Below are 20,324 nucleotides of genomic sequence, written 5' to 3' on the forward strand. Positions count from 1 at the left end.
GTTAATTCTCAAAAACCTGAGTCTTTCCAATTATATGACTGAAATCATGTGAATCATCCACCTTTGAAAAGAAGGGGGAGAAGATGATATACATTACCTTTTGATAGTCGGGAGGCGTACAGTAGATTGTGAGCAGTCTCCAGTTTGAAGGATCTCTTATAGGCCTTTGAAGAATAGCAGTCACATTTTTTTGGACCAAAGTCCAGATAAAGAGAGACAGAACCAGAAAGCCCCACAAGATCCAACACCTGTCACAGAACGGCGAAACAAAGGGATAGATCTGGTGTATATGATGATGTGAACTTCTCTTTGCTATAAATGTTAGTTTCATGTTGTAATTATAATGATAATAATCAACAAGTAGATCATTAATGATGTTCTTAGTACATAGCTGACATACTGGGTGGATGAAGTGAATCTGAATCTGAAATCACTGAACAGACTTTACTGATTGGATGGTTGATCAGTCTCAAGCTTTACATAATCAATAAAAAAAAGTTTTCAAAAGTGAGAAAAGTCTTCTGTCTTCATCTCAGTGTTTCATTCAAAGCTTGTGGAGGAAATGTGAAATTATAATGAGAGTTTATTTGAGGCAGTGAACTTTCTGCTTTCTTCACTAAAGCATTTTAACTCTTTCAAGTTGGAGCTAATATTAACACCTTATACTGTTGAATAACCTATCATTTCTTTCTCACATTCTCCTTCAGTCTTTCTACTTTCAGCTGCTGTGCAAATGATCATTAAACTAAATCAGCACAACACTGCCATCTACTGGACAATTAAAATATTACAGTCAAGTGGTAAAAAAGAACAATTGTGTTATTCTTCTTCTAGACATTGGATAATAAAAAAATTAATTATGTGTTAATATTATGTTAAAGATGTTTATAAAATGCTGAATCAGGTTCTGTCAGCTGTCCTCAGAGTAAAAGCAACAATACAGAAGTGTAGAAATACTCCATTACAAGACAAGTTTCTGCATGAAAATAGAGAGATGGGTGTCTGTTTGTTCATGGTTTATTACCTTAACATCGTGTAATGAAGTATTTGGAGTCCTCCAGCTGTGACCTGGAAATCATTTTCCCTCCTTCATCATCGAGGATGTTGTAAATGAAGTATAAGAACTCTAATAATACATAAATGGTTCTGATCACTTAAATGTAAAATATGACACCATATAGCTTTGTGTCTCCTATAAAATCATCCTGAACCTAAAATGAACATCAGACTGTCATGAATTAAATAATCAATACATTATTTAAACATAATCTGCAGGCTGAAGCTGTATTTATTACTCCTTTATGTTGGTTCTTTTCTTTCGGTAATTAACAGATTTAAATAGTATATTTGTGTTTTATTCTATGACAGCCAGACGCTGCTATAGATCTATAATCAAATGATAAAACATGGAGTAGTTATCAGCTGTTTTCCTTCCAGATATCAATATGTAGAAATGATTAAGTATAACAGTTTAAAGAGTTAATTAATTTTATATTGTACAAACTTCAGAGTTGAAACTATTACTTAATACTTTCTTTATATTGTTGACTGACTTCTTCATATTTAACATTGTAGTTTTTGTGTGTCTGTAATCTCTTTTTGTGAATTAAATTCTTCTGTCCTCACCAGGAGGAGCTGAGATGTGAATGAGGGAAGTGAACCGTATAAAAAGCAGCCAGTACTTCTTTAAAACTGTTTCTCTTCCCTTGAATGAACCCGTGCTTGATAACTCCTCCCTCTTCTTCCTGCTCTCAAACACACAACAAACTCCCTCCCACTCTGAGCTCATATTTCCTTGTTCCCTCCCCTTTAGATCTATCATTGGACAATGGGTGTAACCAACATGTCACACAGTACACAGCTGCTTTTACTACTGAGTCATATGTTGTTCAGATCAGAGCTCAGACCTGTTTCACTTATCAGGAAGTGAAACTCAGACAGTCGTTGCAACTGAGAGCTGAAATGGCGCAGAAAGGAGTTCAGCTCGACCAAGAAGCCTTCTGTTGTTCAATCTGTTTGGATCTACTGAAGGATCCAGTGACTATTCCCTGTGGACATAGCTACTGTATGAGCTGTATTAAAGGATTCTGGGATGGAGAGGATCAGAGTAAGATCTGCTGCCCTCAGTGCAGACAGGCCTTCACACCGAGGCCTGTCCTGGGGAAAAACACCATTTTAGCAGCTTTAGTGGAGCAGCTGAAGAAGACTGGACTCCAAGCTGCTCCTGCTGATCACTGCTATGCTGGACCTGAAGATGTGGCCTGTGATGTCTGCACTGGGAGGAAGCTGAAGGCCTTCAAGTCCTGTCTGACCTGTCCAGCCTCTTACTGTGAGAATCACCTCCAGCCTCATTACGATGCAGCTCCATTAAAGAAACACAAGCTGGTGGAGCCCTCAGAGAAGCTCCAGGAGAACCTCTGCTCTCGTCATGATGAAGTGATGAAGATGTTCTGTCGTACTGATCAGCAGAGTATCTGTTATCTCTGCCCTGTGGATGAACATAAAGGCCACGACACAGTCTCAGCTGCAGTAGAAAGGACTGAGAGGCAGAGAGAGCTCGAGGTGAGTCGACTAAACATCCAGCAGAGAATCCAGGACAGAGAGAAAGATGTGAAGCTGCTTCAACAGGAGGTGGAGACCGTCAGTCGCTCTGCTGATAAAGCAGTGGAGGACAGTGAGAAGACCTTCACTCAGCTGATCTGTGTCATACAGAAAAAAAGCTCTGATGTCAGACAACAGATCAGATCCCAGCAGGAAACTGAAGTGAGTCGAGTCATAGAACTTCAGGAGAAGCTGCAGCAGGAGATCACTGAGCTGAAGAGGAAAGACGCTGAACTGAAGAAGCTCTCACACACAGAGGATCACAACCAGTTTCTACACAACTACCCCTCAGTGTCACAACTCAGTGAACCTACAGACTCATCCAGCATCAATATCCGTCCTCTCAGATACTTTGAGGATGTGACAGCAGCTGTGTCAGAGCTCAGAGATAAACTACAGGACATCCTGAAGGACAAATGGACAAACATCTCAGCGACAGTGATTGAAGTGGACGTTTTACTGTCAGAACAGAGCCCAAAACCAGAGCTGGGTTTTTACAATATTCATGTGAAATCACTCTGGATCCAAACACAGTCAACACATATCTGTTATTATCTAAGGGGAACAGAAAAGCAACATACACAAGACAACATCAGTCTTATTCTAGTCACCCAGATAGATTCACTGATAAGTGTCAGGTCCTGAGTAGAGAGAGTCTGACTGGACGTTGTTACTGGGAGGTGGACTGGAGAGGGACAGAATTTCGTATAGCAGTCGCATACAAGAATATCAGCAGAGTAGGGAGCTCAGATGAATGTGGATTTGGATATAATGACAAATCTTGGACGTTACATTGTTTAACTAACCGTTATAATTTTTATTTCAACAACATCTTAACTCCTATCTCAGGTCCTCGTTCCTCCAGAGTAGGAGTGTACCTGGATCACAGAGCAGGTATTCTGTCCTTCTACAGCGTCTCTGAAACCATGACTCTCCTCCACAGAGTCCAGACCACATTCACTCAGCCTCTCTATGCTGGACTTTATCTTTTCTATGATGGAGTCACAGCTGAGTTGTGTAAACTCAAATAGACAAAAGTAATTCCAGACTTCATGTGTCAGATTCTGTGTTTTTGATTTTTCATGTTTTTGTCTCCATGTTTTCAAACTGCTCAGAGTTCAGCTGTCACACTAATAGTGATTGTCAACACTTTTTTAACTTTATGTATGTGTTGTTTATATCATCAGTTTCTTTAATATATGTACATTTTTCATTTGTGTTTTTTTATCCATGCAGGATATCACTGCTCACGATGATGTTGCTTTCTTGAAAATGAAATGACAAGTGAATAAGATGAATAAGAAATGGAAGTGATAAATGATTAGGTAAATTAATAAGTAGACAAATGTATAGAAAACAAGATAAAATAACAATTGCGCTGCCAGTTATACAGGATGCTTTAGACTGCTATACATTATGTTTCAAACAAAGGCTGTGAGAAAGTAAGTGGATGAATTAATAATCCCATTCCTGCCTCATCCAGGTAGGCAAGGAATGAGTCCCAGATAGCTGAACATTTATTTAATTTAGTTAATTCTCAAAAACCTGAGTCTTTCCAATTATATGACTGAAATCATGTGAATCATCCACCTTTGAAAAGAAGGGGGAGAAATTGATATATGTTACCTTATGATAGTCGGGAGGCGTACAGTAGATTGTGAGCAGTCTCCGGTTTGAAGGATCTCTTATAGGCCTTTGAAGAATAGCAGTCATATTATTTTTGGGACCAAAGTCCAGATAAAGAGAGACAGAACCAGAAAGCCCCACGAGATCCAACACCTGTCACAGAACAGCGAAACAAAGGGATAGATCTGGTGTATATGATGATGTGAACTTCTCTTTGCTATAAATGTTAGTTTCATGTTATAATTATAATGATAATAATCAGCAAGTAGATCATTAATGATGTTCTTAGTACATAGCTGACATACTGGGTGGATGAAGTGAATCTGAATCTGAAATCACTGAACAGACTTTACTGATTGGATGGTTGATCAGTCTCAAGCTTTACATAATCAATAAAAAAAAGTTTTGAAAAGTGAGCAAAGTATTTTCTTCTGTCTTCATCTCAGTGTTTCATTCAAAGCTTGTGGAGGAAATGTGAAATTATAATGAGAGTTTATTTGAGGCAGTTAACTTTCAGCTTTCTTCACTAAAGCATTTTAACTCATTCAAGGTGGAGCTAATATTAACACCTTATACTGTTGAATAATCTATCATTTCTTTCTCACAGTCTCCTTCAGTCTTTCTACTTACAGCTGCTGTGCAAATGATCATTAAACTGAATCAGCACAACACTGCCATCTACTGGACAATTAAAATATTACAGTCAGGTTGTAAAAAGGAACAATTGTGTTATTCTTCTTCTAGACACTGGATAATAAAAAACATAAATTTTGTGTTAATATTCTGTTAGATATGTTTATAAAATGCTGAATCAGGTTCTGTCAGCTGTCCTCAGAGTAAAAGCAACAATACAGAAGTGTAGAAATACTCCATTATAAGAAAAGTTTCTGCATGAAAATAGAAGGATGGGTGTCTGTTCGTTCATGGTTTATTACCTTAACATCGTGTAATGAAGTATTTGGAGTCCTCCAGCTGTGACCTGGAAATCATTTTCCCTCCTTCATCATCGAGGATGTTGTGAATGAAGTATAAGAACTCTAATAATACATAAATGGTTCTGATCACTTAAATGTAAAATATGACGCCACACAGCTTTGTGTCTCCTATAAAATCATCCTGAACCTAAAATGAACATCAGACTGTCATGAATTAAATAATCAATACATTATTTAAACATAATCTGCAGGCTGAAGCTGTATTTATTACTCCTTTATGTTGGTTCTTTTCTTTCAGTAATTAACAGATTTAAATAGTCTATTTATGTCTTATTCTATGACAGCCAGACGCTGCTATAGATCTATAATCAAATGATAAAACATGGAGCAGTTATCAGCTGTTTTCCTTCCAGATATCAATATGTAGAAATTATTAGGTGACAGTTTAAATAGTTAATTAATTTTATATTGTATAAACTTCAGAGTTGAAACTATTACTTAATGCTTTCTATATATTGATGACTGACTTCTTCATATTTAACACTGTAGTTTTTGTTTGTCTCTTTGTGAATTAAATTCTTTTGTCCTCACCAGGAGGAGCTGAGACGTGAGTGAGGGAAGTGAACCGTATAAAAAGCAGCCAGTACTTCATTAAAACTGTTCCTCTTCCCTGAATGAACTCGTGCTTGATAACTCCTCCCTCTTCTTCCTGCTCTCAAACACACAACAAACTCCCTCCCACTCTGAGCTCATATTTCCTTGTTCCCTCCCCTTTAGATCTATCATTGGACAATGGGTGTATCCAACAGGTAAATCAGTACACAGCTGTCAGGCTGCTTTTACTACTGAGTCATATGTTGTTCAGATCAGAGCTCAGACCTGTTTCACTTATCAGGAAGTGAAACTCAGACAGTCGTTGCCACTGAGAGCTGAAATGGCGCAGAAAGGAGTTCAGCTCGACCAAGAAGCCTTCTGTTGTTCAATCTGTTTGGATCTACTGAAGGATCCAGTGACTATTCCTTGTGGACACAGCTACTGTATGAGCTGTATTAAAGGATTCTGGGATGGAGAGGATCAGAGGAAGATCTGCTGCCCTCAGTGCAGACAGGCCTTCACACTGAGGCCTGTCTTGGGGAAAAACACCATTTTAGCAGCTTTAGTGGAGCAGCTGAAGAAGACTGGACTCCAAGCTGCTCCTGCTGATCACTGCTATGCTGGACCTGAAGATGTGGCCTGTGATGTCTGCACTGGGAGGAAGCTGAAAGCCTTCAAGTCCTGTCTGACCTGTCCAGCCTCTTACTGTGAGAATCACCTCCAGCCTCATTACAATGCACCTCCATTAAAGAAACACAAGCTGGTGGAGCCCTTGAAGAAGCTCCAGGAGAACATCTGCTCTCGTCATGATGAGGTGATGAAGATGTTCTGTCGTACTGATCAGCAGAGTATCTGTTATCTCTGCTCTGTGGAGGATCATAAAGGCCACGACACAGTCTCAGCTGCAGCAGAAAGGACTGAGAGGCAGAGAGAGCTCGAGGTGAGTCGACTAAACATCGAGCAGAGAATCCAGGACAGAGAGAAAGATGTGAAGCTGCTTCAACAGGAGGTGGAGGCCGTCAGTCGCTCTGCTGATAAAGCATTGGAGGACAGTGAGAAGATCTTCACTGAGCTGATCCGTCTCCTCCAGAAAAGAAGCTCTGATGTGAAGCAGCAGATCAGATCCCAGCAGGAAACTGAAGTGAGTGGAGTCAAAGAGCTTCAGGAGAAGCTGCAGCAGGAGATCACTGAGCTGAAGAGGAAAGATGCTGAACTGAAGCAACACTCACTCACAGAGGATCACAACCAGTTTCTACACAACTACCCCTCAGTGTCACAACTCAGTGAACCTACAGACTCATCCAGCATCAATATCCGTCCTCTCAGATACTTTGAGAATGTGACAGCAGCTGTGTCAGAGCTCAGAGATAAACTACAGGACATCCTGAGGGACAAATGGACAAACATCTCACTGGCAAGGAATGAAATGGACGTTTTACTGTCAGAACCAGAACCAGAGCCCAAGACCAGAGCTGAGTTCTTACAATATTCTCGTAAAATCACTCTGGATCCAAACACAGCAAACACATGTATGTTATTATCTGAGGGGAACAGAAAAGCAACATACACGAGTCAACAACAGTCTTGTTCTAGTCACCCAGACAGATTCACTCATTATTGTCAGGTTCTGAGTAGAGAGAGTCTGACTGGACGTTGTTACTGGGAGGTGGAGTGGAGAGGGACAGGAGCAGTCAGTGTAGCAGTCACATACAAGAATATCAGCAGAGTAGGGAGCTCGAATGAATGTGCATTTGGATTTAGTGACAAATCTTGGATGTTAATCTGTTCCATGACTCGTTATGTATTTTGGTTCAACAGCATCTCAACTCCCGTCTCAGGTCCTGGTTCCTCCAGAGTCGGAGTGTACCTGGATCACAGAGCAGGTATTCTGTCCTTCTACAGCGTCTCTGAAACCATGACTCTCCTCCACAGAGTCCAGACCACATTCACTCAGCCTCTCTATGCTGGACTTTGGCTTTACTTTAATGGAGACACAGCTGAGTTGCGTAAACTCAAATAGACAAAAGTAATTCCAGACTTCATGTGTCAGATTCTGTGTTTTTGATTTTTCATGTTTTTGTCTCCATGTTTTCAAACTGCTCAGAGTTCAGCTGTCACACTAATAGTGATTGTCAACACTTTTTTTTAACTTTATGTATGTGTTGTTTACATCATCAGTTTCTTTAATATATGTACATTTTTCATTTGTGTTTTTATCCATGCAGGATATCATTGCTCACGATGATGTTGCTTTTTTGAAAATGAAATGACAAGTGAATAAGATAAATAAGAAATGGAAGTGATAAATGATTAGGTAAATTAATAAGTAGACAAATGTATAGAAAACAAGATAAAATAACAATTGTGCTGCCAGTCATACAGGATGCTTTAGACTGCTATACATTGTGTTTCAAACAAAGGCTGTGAGAAAGTAAGTGGATGAATTAATAATCCCATTCCTGCCTCATCCAGGTAGGCAAGGAATGAGTCCCAGATAGCTGAACATTTATTTAATTTAGTTAATTCTCAAAAACCTGAGTCTTTCCAATTATACGACTGAAATCATGTGAATCATCCACCTTTGAAAAGAAGGGAGAGAAGTTGATATATGTTACCTTATGATAGTTGGGAGGCATACAGTAGATTGTGAGCAGCCTCCGGTTTGAAGGATCTCTTATAGGCCTTTGAAGAATAGCAGTCACATTTTTTTGGGACCAAAGTCCAGATAAAGAGAGACAGAACCAGAAAGCCCCACGAGAGCCGACACCTGTCACAGAACGGGGATACAAAGGGATAGATCTGGTGTATATGATGATATGAACTTCTCTTTGCTATAAATGTTAGTTTCATGTCATAATTATAATGTTAATAATCAGCAAGTAGATCATTAATTATGTTCTTAGTACATAGCTGACATACTGGGTGGATGAAGTGAATCTGAATATGAAATCACTGAACAGACTGTAGTGATTGGATGGTTGATCAGTCTCAAGCTTTACATAATCAATAAAAAAAAGTTTTCAAAAGTGAGAAATGTCTTCTGTCTTCATCTCAGTGTTTCATTCAAAGATTGTGGAGGGAATGTGAAATTATAATGAGAGTTTATTTGAGGCAGTCACCTTTCTGCTTTCTTCACTAAAGCATTTTAACTCTTTCAAGGTGGAGCTAATATTAACACCTTATACTGTTGAATAATCTATCATTTCTTTCTCAGATTCTCCTTCAGTCTTTCTACTTACAGCTGCTGTGCAAATGATCATTAAACTAAATCAGCACAACACTGCCATCTACTGGACAATTAAAATATTACAGTCAAGTGGTAAAAAAGAGCAATTGTGTTATTCTTCTTCTAGACATTGGATAATAAAAACATAAATTATGTGTTTATATTATGTTAAATATGTTTATAAAATGCTGAATCAGGTTCTGTCAGCTGTCCTCAGAGTAAAAGCAACAATACAGAAGTGTAGAAATACTCCATTACAAGAAAAGTTTCTGCATGAAAAGAGAGATGGGTGTCTGTTCGTTCATGGTTTATTACCTTAACATCGTGTAATGAAGTATTTGGAGTCCTCCAGCTGTGGCCTGGAAATCATTTTCCCTCCTTCATCATCGAGGATGTTGTGAATAAATTATAAGAACTCTAATAATATATTAATGGTTCTGATCACTTAAATGTAAAATATGATGCCACACAGCTTTGTGTCTCCTATAAAATCATCCTGAGCCTAAAAAGACATAAATAGTCCATTTGTGTCTTATTCTGTGACAGCCAGACGCTGCTATAGATCTATAATCAAATGATAAAACATGGAGCAGTTATCAGCTGTTTTCCTTCCAGATATCAATATGTAAAAATGATTAAGTAACAGTTTAAAGAGATAATTAATTTTATATTGTACAAACTTCAGAGTTGAAACTATTACTTAATACTTTCTTTATATTGTTGACTGACTTCTTCATATTTAACATTGTAGTTTTTGTGTGTCTGTAATCTCTTCTTGTGAATGAAATTCTTCTGTCCTCACCAGGAGGAGCTGAGATGTGAGTGAGGGAAGTGAAATGTATAAAAAGCAGCCAGTACTTCTTTAAAACTTTTCCTCTTCCCTTGAATGAACCCGTGCTTGATAACTCCTCCCTCATTTCCTGCTCTCAAACACAACAAGCTCCACTCTGAGCTCATCTTTCCTTGTTCCCTGTCCTTTAGATCTACAATTGGACGATGGGTGTCACCAATTTGTCACACAGTACACAGCTGCTTTTACTACTGAGTCATATGTTGTTCAGATCAGAGCTCAGACTGGTTTCACTTATCAGGAAGTGAAACTCAGACAATCGTTGCAACTGAGAGCTGAAATGGCGCAGAGAGGCGATCAGCTGGATAGAGAAACTTTCTGTTGTTCGATCTGTTTGGATCTACTGAAGGATCCAGTGGCTATTCCCTGTGGACACAGCTACTGTATGAGCTGTATTAAAGGATTCTGGGATGGAGAGGATCAGAGGAAGATCTATAGCTGCCCTCAGTGCAGAAAGACCTTTGCACCGAGGCCTGTCCTGATGAAAAACACCATTTTAGCAGCTTTAGTGGAGCAGCTGAAGAATACTGGACTCCAAGCTGCTCCTGCTGATCACTGCTATGCTGGACCTGAAGATGTGGCCTGTGATGTCTGCACTGGGAGGAAGCTGAAAGCCTTCAAGTCCTGTCTGACCTGTCTGATCTCTTACTGTGAGAATCACCTTCAGCCTCATTACACTGTTGGTCAACTTAAAAAGCATAAGCTGGTCGACCCCTCCAAGACGCTTCAGGAGAACATCTGCTCTTGTCATGGTAGGATGATGGAGATTTTCTGTCGTACTGATCAGCAGAGTATCTGTTATCTCTGCTCTGTGGATGAACATAAAGGCCACGACACAGTCTCAGCTGCAGCAGAAAGGACTGAGAGGCAGAGAGAGCTCGAGATGAGTCGACTAAACATCAAGCAGAGAATCCAGGACAGAGAGAAAGATGTGAAGCTGCTTCAACAGGAGGTGGAAGTCATCAGTTATTCTGCTGATAAAGCAGTGGAGGACAGTGAGAAGATCTTCACTCAGCTGATCCGTCTCCTCCAGGAAAGAAGCTCTGATGTGAAGCAGCAGATCAGATCCCAGCAGCAAACTGAAGTGAGTCGAGTCACAGAGCTTCAGGAGAAGCTGCAGCAGGAGATCACTGAGCTGAAGAGGAAAGACGCTGAACTGAATCAGCTCTCACACACAAAGGATCACAACCAGTTTCTACACAACTACCCCTCAGTGTCACAACTCAGTGAACCTACAGACTCATCCAGCATCAATATCCGTCCTCTCAGATACTTTGAGGATGTGACAGCAGCTGTGTCAGAGCTCAGAGAAAAACTACAGGACATCCTGAGGGACAAATGGACAAACATGCATTTGGCAAGGACTGAAGTGGACGTTTTACTGCCACAACCAGAGCCCAAGACCAGAGCTGAGTTCTTAAAATATTCTTGTAAAATCACTATGGATCCAAATACAGCAAACACAAAAGTGTTATTACTTGAGGGGAACAGAAAAGCAGAAGCAATGAGTCAACAACAGTCTTGTTCTAGTCACCCAGATAGATTCACTGGATGGTCTCAGGTCCTGAGTAGAGAGAGTCTGACTGGACGTTGTTACTGGGAGGTGGACTGGAGAGGGACAGAAATTCGTCTAGCAGTTGCATACAAGAATATCAGCAGAGTAGGGAGCTCGAATGAATGTGGATTTGGATTTAATGACAAATCTTGGATGTTAATCTGTTACACGACTGGCTATGACTTCTATTTCAACAACATCAAAACTCCTATCTCAGGTCCTTGTTCCTCCAGAGTCGGAGTGTACCTGGATCACAGAGCAGGTATTCTGTCCTTCTACAGCGTCTCTGAAACCATGACTCTCCTCCACAGAGTCCAGACCACATTCACTCAGCCTCTCTATGCTGGACTTTGTCTTTACTATGATGGAGTCACAGCTGAGTTGCGTAAACTCAAATAGACAAAAGTCATTTTAGACTTCATGTGTTCATGTTTTTGTCTCCATGTTTTCAAACTGCTCAGAGTTCAGCTGTCACACTAATAGTGATTGTCAACACTTTTTTTTAACTTTATGTATGTGTTGTTTATATAATCAGTTTCTTTAATATATGTACATTTTTCGTTTGTGTTTTTATCCATGCAGGATATCACTGCTCTTAATGATGTTGCTTTTTTGAAAATGAAATGACAAGTGAATAAGATAAATAAGAAATGGAAGTGATAAATGATTAGGTAAATAAATAAGTAGACAAATGTATAGAAAACAAGATAAAATAACAATTGCGCTGCCAGTTATACAGGATGCTTTAGACTGCTATACATTGTGTTTCAAACAAAGGCTGTGAGAAAGTAAGTGGATGAATTAATAATCCCATTCCTGCCTCATCCAGGTAGACAAGGAATGAGTCCCAGATAGCTGAACATTTATGTAATTTAGTTAATTCTCAAAAACCTGAGTCTTTCCAATTATATGACTGAAATCATGTGAATCGTCCACCTTTGAAAAGAAGGGGGAGAAGTTGATATTACCTTATGATATTCGGGAGGTGTACAGTAGATTGTGAGCAGTCTCCGGTTTGAAGGATCTCTTATAGGCCTTTGAAGAATAGCAGTCACATTTTTTTTGCACCAAAGTCCAGATAAAGAGAGACAGAACCAGAAAGCCCCACGAGATCCAACACCTGTCACAGAATGGAGAGACAAAGGGATAGATCTGGTGTATATGATGATGTGAACTTCTCTTTGCTATAAATGTTAGTTTCATATCATAATTATAATGATAATAATCAGCAAGTAGATCATTAATCATGTTCTTAGTACATAGCTGACATACTGGGTGGATGAAGTGAATCTGAATCTGAAATCACTGAACAGACTTTACTGATTGGATGGTTGATCAGTCTCAAGCTTTACATAATCAATAAAAAAAAGTTTTCAAAAGTGAGAAAAGTCTTCTGTCTTCATCTCAGTGTTTCATTCAAAGCTTGTGGAAGAAATGTGAAATTATAATGAGAGTTTATTTGAGGCAGTGAACTTTCAATTTTCTTCACTAAAGCATTTTAACTCTTTCAAGGTGGAGCTAATATTAACACCTTATACTGTTGAATAATCTATCATTTCTTTCTCACATTCTCCTTCAGTCTTTCTACTTCCAGCTGCTGTGCAAATGATCATTAAACTAAAATCAGCACAACACTGCCATCTACTGGACAATTAAAATATTACAGTCAGGTTGTAAAAAGGAACAATTGTGTTATTCTTCTTCTAGACATTGGATAATAAAAACATAAATTATGTGTTAATATTATGTTAAATATGTTTATAAAATGCTGAGTCAGGTTCTGTCAGCTGTCCTCAGAGTAAAAGCAACAATACAGAAGTGTAGAAATACTCCATTACAAGAAAAGTTTCTGCATGAAAATAGAGAGATGGGTGTCTGTTCGTTCATGGTTTATTACCTTAACATCATGTAATGAAGTATTTGGAGTCCTCCAGCTGTGACCTGGAAATCATTGTCCCTCCTTCATCATCGAGGATGTTGTGAATGAATTATAAGAACTCTAATAATATATAAATGGTTCTTATCACTTAAATGTAAAATATGACGCCACACAGTTTTGTGTCTCCTATAAAATCATCCTGAACCCAAAATGAACATCAGACTATCATGAATTAAATAATCAATAAATTATTTAAACATAATCTGCAGGCTGAAGCTGTATTTATTACTCCTTTATGTTGGTTCTTTTCTTTCAGTAATTAACAGATTTAAATAGTCTATTTGTGTCTCATTCTGTGACAATCAGACGCTGCTATAGATCTATAATCAAATGATAACATGATAAGCAGTTATCAGCTGTTTTCCTTCCAGATATCAATATGGAAAAATTATTAGGTGACAGTTTAAAGAGTTAATTAATTTTATATTGTACAAACTTCAGAGTTGAAACTATTGCTTAATACTTTCTTTATATTGTTGACTGAATTCTTCATATTTAACACTGTAGTTTTTGTGTGTCTGTAATCTCTTCTTGTGAATTAATTTCTTCTGTCCTCACCAGGAGGAGCTGAGACGTGAGTGAGGGAAGTGAACCGAATAAAAAGCAGCCAGTACTTCTTTAAAACTGTTCCTCTTCTCTTGAATGAACTCGTGCTTGATAACTCCTCCCTCTTCTTCCTGTTCTCAAACACACAACAAACTCCCTCCCACTCTGAGCTCATATTTCCTTGTTCCCTCCCCTTTAGATCTACAATTGGACGATGGGTGTAACCAACATGTCACACAGTACACAGCTGCTTTTACTACTGAGTCATATGTTATTCAGATCAGAGGTCAAACTTGTTTCACTCATCAGGAAGTGAAACTCAGACAGTCCTTGCCACTGACAACTGAAATGGCGCAGAGAGGGGAACTGCTGGACAGAGAAACTTTCTGTTGTTCGATCTGTTTGGAGTTACTGATTGATCCGGTGGCTATTCCCTGTGGACACAGCTACTGTATGAGCTGTATTGAAAAACACTGGGATGGAGAGGATCAGAGGAGGATGTACAGCTGCCCTCAGTGCAGACAGACCTTTGCACCGAGGCCTGTCCTGAAGAAAAACACCATGTTAGCAGCTTTAGTGGAGCAGCTGAAGAAGACTGGACTCCAAGTTGCTCCTGCTGATCACTGCTATGCTGGACTTGAAAGGCAGAGAGAGCTCGAGGTGAGTCGACTAAACATCCAGCAGAGAATCCAGGACAGAGAGAAAGATGTGAAGCTGCTTCAACAGGAGGTGGAGGCCGTCAGTCGCTCTGCTGATAAAGCAGTGCAGGACAGTGAGAAGATCTTCACTGAGCTGATCTGTGTCATACAGAAGAAAAGCTCTGATGTGAGACAACAGATCAGATCCCAGCAGGAAACTGAAGTGAGTCGAGTCAAAGAGCTTCAGGAGAAGCTGCAGCAGGAGATCACTGAGCTGAAGAATGAACACGCTGAACTCATGAAGCTCTCACACACAGAGGATCACAACCAGTTTCTACATAACTACCCCTCAGTGTCACAACTCAGTGAACCTACAGACTCATCCAGCATCAATATCCGTCCTCTCAGATACTTTGAGGATGTGACAGCAGCTGTGTCAGAGCTCAGAGATCTACTACTGGACATCCTGAGGGACAAATGGACAAACATCTCAGCGACAGTGACTGAAGTGGACGTATTACCATCAGAACCAGAACCAGAACCAGAGCCCAAGACCAGAGCTGAGTTCTTAAGATATTCATGTGAAATCACTCTGGATCCAAATACAGCACACACAAAAGTGTTATTATCTGAGGGGAACCGAAAAGCAACATACACAACTCAACAACAGTCTTATTCTAGTCACCCAGATAGATTCACTTACTGGCCTCAGGTGCTGAGTAGAGAGAGTCTGACTGAACGTTGTTACTGGGAGGTGGACTGGAGAGGGACAGGAGCAGTCGGTGTAGCAGTCGCATACAAGACTGTCAGCAGAGGAGAGAGCTCAAATGAATGTGGATTTGGATATAATGACAACTCTTGGATGTTTGTTTGTCACAGTGATGGTTATACTTTTTATTTGAATACTTTAATGACTCCTATCTCAGGTCCTTGTTCCTCCAGAGTCGGAGTGTACCTGGATCACAGAGCAGGTATTCTGTCCTTCTACAGCGTCTCTGAAACCATGACTCTTCTCCACAGAGTCCAGACCATATTCACTCAGCCTCTCTATGCTGGACTTTGTGTTTATTATGGAGCCACAACTGAGTTTTGTCAACTAGAATAGACAGAAGTCATTTCAGACTTCATGTGTCAGATTCTGTGCTGCTCTTCATTTTTTTCTCCATGTTTCTGAGCTGCACAGAGATCGTCAACACTTTTTTAACCCTCCTGTTGTCCTTGAGTCAAGGAAGGAAGGGAGGAAGAAGGAAGGAAAGGAGGAAGGAAGGGAGGAAGGAAAGGAGGAGGAAGGAAGGAAAGGAGGGAGGGAGGAAGGAAGGAAAGGGGGAGGGAGGGAGGGAGGGAGGGAGGAGGAAGGAAGGAAAGGAGGGAGGGGGGAAGAAAGGAAAGGAGGAAGGAAAGACGGTAGGGGGAGGAAGGAAAGACGGTAGGGGGGAGGAAAGAAAGAGAGAAGGAGGGAGGAAGGAAAGGAAGGACAGAAGGAAGGAAGAAAAGGGGATGGAGGGAGGAAAGAAGGAAGGAAAAAAGAGAGAAGGAGGGAGGGAGGAAGGACAGGTGGAAGGAAGGAAGGGAGGAAAGAAGGAACAGTCAAAACAGACGGGGTTAATTTGACCTGGGAGGACGATGGGAAGATTAAACTTTATGTATGTGTTGTTTGATATCATCAGTTCCTTTTAATGCCACCTTTTCCTGTGTTTTTCTATCCATGGAGGCTCTCACTGCTCATGATGATGTTTTTAATCTTTACTAACACTTATTCTTACTATGAATGTAAGTTTCATGTTTGTATTGATTTATTTGTGTGGTGTTGTTTCTTAAACAGAGAAAAAAAAGCATAATATCCTTAATCATAGTCATACATTTATAAAGAAATGTTCAATCAAACTGTAATCATCATGATAGTAATCAGCAAGTAGATCATTAATTATGTTGTAGCTGACATTCTGGGTTAAACTAAATCTGAACATTAAATCATTGAATAGACTTTACTGATTGGTTTTGTCAACAATCTGCAGCTTTATATAATCAATAAAGTTGTTTTTTTGTCAAGAATGGATAATGTATTTTCTTCTGTCTTCTTCTGGAGATGTTAGATTGAGATTTTATGGAGTTAGATTTGTTTCATAATGTTGTGTGTGTGCAGATCGACAATCTGTGTGTAAATGTGTAATCTGTAAATATAAACACCTTCCACAAATACAAAAAAAAGATTTGTATATTCACAAAAATATTTTGCAAATATAAAACGGATCTGCAAATACACAAACAAATTCCACAAATATAAAAAATGCATTAAATTAATTTTGTGAACTCAGTTTTTATTTGTGAATCGAAAAAACATTTGTGGATCTCAGTTCTACGCTTGTGGATTTGCTTTTTACACACACTGAGTTTTGAAACAAACTTTCCGCCGGTCCGAACGAAAATCCACTCGTATCACTCGGCTATTTTCGGATAGCAAGTGATCGCCTACTGGTGACGTCATTTCCGCATATCAAAGTAAGAGCACGCAGTCTTTCTATGAGCTTTTTTAAATGTTTATCAGCGATAAGTGACGTGCATTCATGGTTTCATGTTAATGTCATACAGTGATTATTAGTGTGTGTTTATTTGTTCTATGTATATTATCTAGCACACACTTTCATATACATTTCTGTGTGAGTATGAAAGGCACCAGGATGCTTGTGGGCAATGTTCAGACAATTTTTATCGTTAAACAATAATAAAAAATAAATAAATAAATAAACAGAGCTATTCATAAAACAGAATGAATACAAATGCAAAATATATTATCATTATTATTATTATTTTTATTATTGTTTAACGATAAAAAATGTCTTTTAAATGCTGTGCTGAAAATGTCTAAATCTTAAACCCCATAATTTTCTACTGATTACACTAGTATTGAAAGGTTGTGAAGAGATGTCTGGATGTCAGTCACCAGCATCTTCTACAGGGGCCCTCTTTACAGGTTGGATTGTTATGACTTCTGGTCTATTTACAATGCATCTTAATCATATTTGCAATGTATAAAATCCTGCACCCTGTTCGTTCTCCCAGCCCGCAACATGAATGCTTACACATAGACATTAGAACTACATTAGTAAGAGTACACTACTAATAAGATGAAGTGCGTTGTGACTTTTACCCATCTGAAAGAATACATGAAAAATATAAAGGATGAGGTGGCTGATAACTGCTTACTGAAGAAGCAGCCAAGCCACTGCTTTAGAGAGCTGAACGTTGCCCACAAGCATCCTGGTGCCTTTCATACTCACACAGAAATGTATATGAAAGTGTGTGCTAGATAATATACATAGAACAAATAAACACACACTAATAATCACTGTATGACATTAACATGAAACCATGAATGCACGTCACTTATCGCTGATAAACATTTAAAAAAGCTCATAGAAAGACTGCGTGCTCTTACTTTGATATGCGGAAATGACGTCACCAGTAGGCGATCACTTGCTATCCGAAAATAGCCGAGTGATACGAGTGGATTTTCGTTCGGACCGGCGGAAAGTTTGTTTCAAAACTCCGTGTGTGTAAAAAGCAAATCCACAAGCGTAGAACTGAGATCCACAAATGTTTTTTCGATTCACAAATAAAAACTGAGTTCACAAAATTAATTTAATGCATTTTTTATATTTGTGGAATTTGTTTGTGTATTTGCAGATCCGTTTTATATTTGCAAAATATTTTTGTGAATATACAAATCTTTTGTTTGTATTTGTGGAAGGTGTTTATATTTACAGATTACACATTTACACACAGATTGTCGATCTGCACACACACAACATTATGAAACAAATCTAACTCCATAAGATTTTAACATCTTATATTGCAGAATAATCTAAAAAAATAGACATATAACAAACTGATCAAATGCTTTATGTGTAAAATATTGATCTGATAGGTAACTAGAAAATTTTGCCACAGTGCCACGGGGCTGCTGTCGGGATGAGTACACAATTTATTTCCAGTATTCAAAAGTCACCCTGCTCATATTCTAGTTTTGAGAAATTTCTTGTTATATTGTTATTATAGCGCCCCCTGTGTGCAGAAATGGCTCAAATATGACACACTTGTGTATTGTGAGTGTATGCACAACATTTACAAAGTTCAATTTTACCTTGAAGATGTATGGCACATTAAGTGCATCAGGCCATGCCAGGAAACTTAGGTGAATACTTTTCTTACTACAACATCTAACTGTGTAAATAATGCACTGATCATATGGAGCACAGGGTTGAAACCAGTACATTATGAAAATCAAACTTATTAAAGATAAAATATTGGGAAGAACAAAGTAAAGAACACAGATGCAAGTACATTTTACAGCTCTGCATTTTGCTTTGATCAAAATTAAGCTGCAAGCTCGGTTAACTGGCAAAACAGACAGACAGGAAGAATTAGCCAATCACAAAAAAGTAGCTCAGTTTCTGCCCAGCGACAGGTTGCTAAGGCCCCATGGTTGCTAAGGTCAGCTAAGGCCCTGCGGTTGCTACGGCGATGTGTGAGACTCTGCTTCGAAATTCTCAAACTCCCCCCAGAATTTGGCTTCTGACAAGGTCCCGAACAATTGCAAACTGTGAGAAAACCGTAACTCCTGTCCAAAAACCAAAAACACCGTGAGAGACACAGAAGCCGGCAGATTCTGACAGTGTTTATTTTATTCAGATGTTCCTTAAAATGAGCGAGTAAGCTCAGTGTGAACACAGAGTGAGATTCTTCTAAAAAAAGAAGACGATTACATTAGAGTGAATGGGGAGCGAGACAGGTATGCTGCCGGTCTCAGCCCCCCCGTTTAAATTTTGTGTAGACCCCGCCTGTCAACTTCACATTTTATGAATCCCAACACCTGTGTCTATATTTTGACCGAAAATTATTTGTCTCCTTTTTACGGTTTGGCCGTGAGCTCGAGTTAAAAATAAAAATTAAGGTTATTTTTTACTGCTTCTCTCACTCAAGCTAACTGCCGCTTTCACTCCTCGTCTGACTGCTCACAGGAAGCTGACATCCGATCTGAAATATGAGATTCAACCATTCAACAGTTCAAACAAGCCCCGACCTTTCAGACATCCGACATTAGAGTATATTAAATAAAATGTGAAATGCATGATATGTCTTTTCTGAATGTTTTATCAGTTTTGTAATTTGTCTGTAAGATTTTAGCTTACCTGCCGATGTCTGTTAAGAGCTGACATAGTTGAGTGCTATGAGAATATAATGGAGTATAAAAATTTGTGGTTAAAATTAATTGTAACTCAATATTTTTGTCATTAATGAACTTCCATAACTTTGCATCTTCCTCTAATCCAGGGGTGTCAAACATGCGGCCCGTGGGCCAGAACCGGCCTGCCGAGGGGTGCTATCCGGCCCTTTTCCTTCCTTCCATCTGTCCTCCTTATCTTCGTTCCTTTGTTTCTTTCTTCCTTCCATCTGTCCTTACTCCCTTTCTTTCATCCGTCCTTCCTTCCATCTGTCCTTCCTACCTTCCTTTTTTCCTTTTCTTCGTTTCTTTCTTCCTTCCATCTGTCCTTACCCCCTACCTTCCTTTTTTCCTTTCTTCTTTCCTTCGTTTCTTTCTTCCTTCCATCTGTCCTTACTCCCTATCTTCCTTTTTTCCTTTCTTCTTTCCTTTGTTTCTTTCTTCCTTCCATCTGTCCTTACTCCCTACTTTCCTTTTTTCCTTTCTTCGTTTCTTTCTTCCTTCCATCTGTCCTTACTCCCTACTTTCCTTTTTTCCTTTCTTCGTTTCTTTCTTCCTTCCATCTGTCCTTACCCCCTACCTTCCTTTTTTCC

At 39.2% G+C, this 20,324-nt stretch overlaps 1 protein-coding gene and 1 pseudogene across 1 annotated transcript; both read left to right on the forward strand.

Annotated features, from left to right (window-relative positions):
* Positions 1–1,962: 1,962 nt before the first annotated feature.
* LOC128377476 (E3 ubiquitin/ISG15 ligase TRIM25-like) lies at positions 1,963–7,889 on the forward strand (annotated as a pseudogene).
* Positions 7,890–9,996: 2,107 nt separating this feature from the next.
* On the forward strand, positions 9,997–15,720 carry LOC128377477 (uncharacterized). Its single transcript, XM_053337427.1, has 2 exons — positions 9,997–11,772; positions 14,072–15,720. Exons 1-2 carry the CDS (start codon positions 10,113–10,115, stop codon positions 15,613–15,615), a joined length of 3,204 nt encoding a protein of 1,067 aa, XP_053193402.1. The 5' UTR covers positions 9,997–10,112; the 3' UTR covers positions 15,616–15,720.
* Positions 15,721–20,324: the final 4,604 nt, after the last annotated feature.

This window comes from Scomber japonicus, chromosome 17, assembly GCF_027409825.1.
Source record: "Scomber japonicus isolate fScoJap1 chromosome 17, fScoJap1.pri, whole genome shotgun sequence".
In the NCBI taxonomy this organism is placed as follows: domain Eukaryota; kingdom Metazoa; phylum Chordata; class Actinopteri; order Scombriformes; family Scombridae; genus Scomber; species Scomber japonicus.